General features: G+C 51.5%; 1 protein-coding gene across 5 annotated transcripts in view; it reads right to left on the minus strand.

The window, feature by feature from the left end:
- RABEP2 (rabaptin, RAB GTPase binding effector protein 2) overlaps positions 1 to 4,913 on the minus strand; it is a 12,732-nt gene that overhangs the window by 6,589 nt on the left and 1,230 nt on the right. For all 5 annotated transcript variants that reach the window (XM_028483038.2, XM_055081992.1, XM_007107324.4 and 2 more), the window contains exons 2-3: positions 4,261 to 4,470; positions 2,055 to 2,212 (exon numbers count right to left, since the gene is read on the minus strand). In XM_028483038.2, the coding sequence (XP_028338839.1) occupies positions 2,055 to 2,212; positions 4,261 to 4,470 (368 nt within the window). The remainder of the gene's footprint in view (positions 1 to 2,054; positions 2,213 to 4,260; positions 4,471 to 4,913) is intronic.

Consider the following 4,913-nt stretch of genomic DNA (forward strand, 5'->3'; position numbering starts at 1 on the left):
GCGGATTCTTAACCACTGCACCACCAGGGAAGTCCCCACCCCCATTTTAGAGAGAGGAACACAGAGGCTCTGAGAGCTTACATGACTTGCCCCAGGTCACATGGTACAGAGCCAAAGTCACAACTACCTTCCTGTTGCCCACTTGTAGAGTGACATACATTTCTTCCCCAACATCATGTATCCTGTTTTCTTTTATCATAGAACGTCACATTTTTAGTTGGGCTCATGACCTAAATTCTAGAATACCATCTACATTTCTCAGCTTCCCTATAACTAAGCATGGCCACGTGACTAAGTTCCAGCTATGAGATGTAGGCATATGTGTCAGGTGCAACTTCCAGGACAACTCCTCAAAGGGAGAGGGTGTGCTTTTCTTTACTCCTTCTCCTCCTTCTTGCTGGCTAAAATGTGGACGTGATGGCTGGTGCTCAAGCAGTCATCTTGAACCATGAGGCAGTAAGCTACCTATTGCAAAACAGCAACATAGGAGGAGCCTGGGTTCCCACTGACTTTTTGAGCTGCCACATCAGTCCTGTAATGTCTACCTCTGGTTCTAAGAAAAACAGATTTCTATCTTATTTAAGCCACTGTTCTTTGCGTTTTCAAACTTTGTCCTAATCAATATGTCTTTCCATACTCCCATCACCGGCATATTTCTGGCTACTTCTTTTCAGTCTTTTCAGGTTTGGGATCCTGTTGAACTTGCACAGCCAACAGCCTCTGGACACCTCCACTTGGATGTTGCACAGGCTCCTCTGTCCGTACAGCCAAATCTGAACCAACTCATGATGCCGTTTCTCCTCCCATAAGCGCTAAATTGGCGAGAACGACCCTGCTATCCACCCAGCTGTCCAAGGCAGAAATCTGCCAGCCATCCATCTTCTTCCAAGTCATGCCATTTCTACCTCTTGAATCACTCAAAAACCCGTCTCAGACAAGTTCAGTTTAACCCTCCAAATCTCTTATGTGCACAGTGGCAACAGGTAGGGTAAGCCTGCATGCTCTGCAGATGCCCACGCCGTAGATGGATGCAAGGCCAGGACTGGAACTTCCCGACTCTGGGCCTGTGGCTCCTTCCGCCGTACCAGGTAGCCTTAATTCAGCGGAGCCCTCTCCTTCACCACCCTGTGTAACCGCTCCCTGAGGAACACTCTGAATGCAAGTAAGTAGCAGCCTCTGCTGGCAAACTGTGGGCTGGAACCTTCCTTTCTTGGGCTCCTGTTTTGATCTTTGTCCTTCTAACCAGGCAACTTACTCCATCTGCCTGAGCCGCAGTTTCCTCACGTATAAAGTGAGGTAAGTACCTACCTCACAGGGCAGCTGTGTGAATCAAATGAGGGAAGATGTGAATTTGCTCTGAAAGATGAAGAGTTTGGTAATATGTGCTTCCTACAATTGTTCATGACAAAAATAATGGAGGCAATATACCACAGAGATAAAGAGCAAAGCTTTAGAACCAGACTGCCTAGATTTTAAAATCCCAGATCTGCTCCTTTTTATGTGCATAACCTGGGGAGAATTACTAAACTTCTCTGAGCCTCACCTTACTCATCTGTTAAATGGATCTAATGGGTCCCTCTTTTAGGGGAAAGACTGGGGAGACTTGAGTCTGTCAAGCAGGTATTGCAATGCCTAGTGCCTGAGAGGTATCCTTAAATGCCAGCTCCCTCCCCTCTACATGACATGACTTTTTTCTTTTCTTTGGCTGCGCCACGTGGCTTGTGGGATTTTAGTTCCCCGACCAGGGATCGAACCCGGGCCCCTGCAGTGAAAGCACAGAGTCCAAACCACTGGACTGCCAGGGAATTCCCTACATGACTCTTCTTAATCTGGGAGGTAAACACACCTGGCCATCCCACTAGTAAGTGGCAAGCCAGGACCGTGCTGAGTACAGGGCTCATGTACGTTATACCTAGAATTATCACCGGGCGCCGTGCTCCCAGTGATGCGGCAGTGGGACACAGCTAATCTCTCTGCCCCACGGTCACCTTTGGCGGCTTCAGCATATTTCCAAATCCCTGAGGAGGGGGCGGGTAGGCGATCCCAACCCCAACCTTTTCCATCTGCTTCTCCAAGGAGTCCAGGGGGGGAGCCCTGGACAGCAGCTGCTTCAGGCGCCCCAGCTCCCGCTCCTTCTCCTCACAGTCTTGCTGCTGCTGCTGCCGCTCCTGCTTCAGAGACGTGATCTGGGCTTCATAGCTGCTGATGGAGTCTGGCGAGACAGGGAGGGCAGAGGAGAGGGAGGGTCAGTGCGCCAGCCCTACCTCGGGGCAAGCGGGGGGCGCCCCATCACTGCCGCTCTCTGCAAGGCAATTTACCATAGCAGTGATGACGGTGGACTTTGTGGTGGGTTGGTCCTGGGCAATCAGGTAGCCTCTCTGCCTGATGTCCTAGGCCAGTGATTATCCCACTGGCTTGTTACAGGATCAAATGACATGATACCTGGAAGGGGTTCAGCCCTCTTCCTGGTACATAACGAATGCTAAAGACAGGCTATCTGTTGCTATTAATACATACCAATAACAATCAATATCTAATAAGAGTCATAAATATTCACTCTGGACCACACTCTGAGCTGAGCTCTGGAAATAAGAGAAATCAATCAAACACAAACCCTGACACCAGGAGCCCACAGTCCAATGAGGAAGACAGCCGTGGAAATAGTTACAAAGCAGTGTGAGGAGAGCTCGTGAAAGGACCACTCCTGGGCTTGCGGATCCCAGAGGAAAGAGCCCCTCGCCCTGCCTGCCAGGCCAGGAGAGACACCAGCAAGTGGTAAAGGATGGAAAGGACACATTAAGTAACAGGAGCAAAGGCTCACAGGTGGGAAGGTGGATGGTGTGGCTGGGGCATGGTGGGCACATTGGAAAAACTGGAGTGAAGATGTAGGAGGAGATGCTGGGAAGGGTGGAGAGGGTGGCCGTGAATGGCTGCTAAGGCCTTGAATGCCATGCCAAGGAGTTTGGGATTTATCCTCCCACATGTCAGTGGGAGGTAAAGGGATGCTGGGCGGAACATGGTCATTTTTCATTTGCATAGTTATTTATTTTAACACATACTAACATTAGAAGTAAGGGTTCTGTTGCCAGACTGCCTGGGTTCAAATCTTCTCCTTTCTATCTGTATGACCTTAGGCAAGTTATCTAACCTCTCTGGGCCTCAGAGCTTCCTCTGTAAAATGGAGATGGATAATAGTTCCTAACTCATAGAGATTATTATGAAGATTAAATACTCATAGAGCATTTAGCTCAGTGCCTGGCACTCAATAAAAGTTATTATTATTATTACTATTATTATTATTTAGGACACAGTTTCTTATAGGGACAGGAAGTTCCCTTTAAAATAAATGTATATAGGTTTTTTAAAAGTGGATCTATTTAAAGAACAATATTAAGTAGATGACAGGGTAAGTCATACAAGGACAACCATGTTGCACAGATGGTACATGGATGCCTGAAATGTGGGGAACCATGGCCCCAGAGAAGTCTGGAGCCAGGAGCAGTTGTTAGAAAGGGAAATGACATGATGGGATGGGAACTGTAGGAAGTTTACTCTGGAAGTCAATGTCAAGGCCAGATTATAGAGGGAGACTTTTAAGAAGGCTGGGACAACAGTCCGGGGGGGTTGACGAGAGCTTTGCTACAGCAGTGGCAGTGGAAGCAAAGGGGTGGGATGCAACTGGGAGCTGTTGCAGAGACTCTGGCCTTGGACTACAGGAGAAGGGGAATGGAGGAAAAGAAGCTGGGGGATCTGGGACAAGGGGAGCTGATGCATCCCAAATACAGAGGATGAGAGGGAGAGAAGTCGGTGCATGTGGGGCGGGGTGGAGGGGAGGTTGTGCGTGGATGTAGGGGTGTTTGGGGAAGAAAGGAAACCAGATGATGAGACTTACAGAGACTAGGCCCAGGGCCAAGTCTGAAGGCCAGAGGCTCAAACGAGTTCTCAGGGAACTGAGAAGCTGCTCACTTTCAGGGTTGATCAGTCATCAGTGAGGGACAAGAAATGACACGACATGGGGCCAGGGAACAGGTAGCAGCTCCGAGCTAAACTTAGCTGGAACTGACAGAGCTGCTGCTAGGCAGGCAGCGCCGCTATGCAAATTAGAAAAGGGCGCGTCTCCCTCTGAGCCCCCGGGTCTGCCCTGCGCTAGGCAGCCCTGCTAACCTACCCCATAGGTGTAGGTTATGCCCGCTGACCCCTTTCTTGTCGTGCACTCCCCCTTATGGGGCTGAGGGAGTCTGGGAGGAGTGCCTGCCTCACCTTTCAGGATGGCCTGAAGCGAGGCCACCTCCTCTTGGCATTGCCGCTGCACTGCAGCCACAGCCTCGGCCTTCGTGCTCTCGCTCACCTCGGCCACAGCCTTCATGGTTTCCATTTCTGCCAGGGCGCCTGCCAGCTCAGCCCGAAGCCGGTCGAGCTCCCCTGACTCGGCCTCAACTTTTGCCCCTTTCGGGGTCTGGGGGTCCAGCGCTGTGAAGGACAGGGATCAGCCTCTTTTCTCATCACTCTCGGATTCCCAATATTCCCAGGGCATCAAATCCTCAACTGCTGCAACTTAGTACAGCAGCCAAGGTCCCTGCACCTTTACCTAGTCCAGCCCCAGTCACCTGGCCCCTCCCCTTCCCCGACTCCTCCTCACCTAGCTCTGCCTAGTGTTGCCTAGAGCCCCGCCTCTTCCTCCCTCGGTTCACCCAATCCCCTCTTTTCTCTGACACGACCCCTCCCATCTAGTGGCTCGCCCCTTGTCCACCTGGCTCCTCCCCTCCCACACTGGGCCCCACCTCTAACCTGCCACTGGCCCTCTCCCTTGAATCGCTAGGCCACGCCCCCTCCGTCTTCCCCCCCCACACGGCGGCGTGGCCCCGCCCCTTCCTCCAGGCTCCCCCCCCCACCCCCCACCCACCGACGCCGAG

Source organism: Physeter macrocephalus, unplaced genomic scaffold (assembly GCF_002837175.3).
Source record: "Physeter macrocephalus isolate SW-GA unplaced genomic scaffold, ASM283717v5 random_3, whole genome shotgun sequence".
Lineage (NCBI taxonomy): Eukaryota > Metazoa > Chordata > Mammalia > Artiodactyla > Physeteridae > Physeter > Physeter macrocephalus.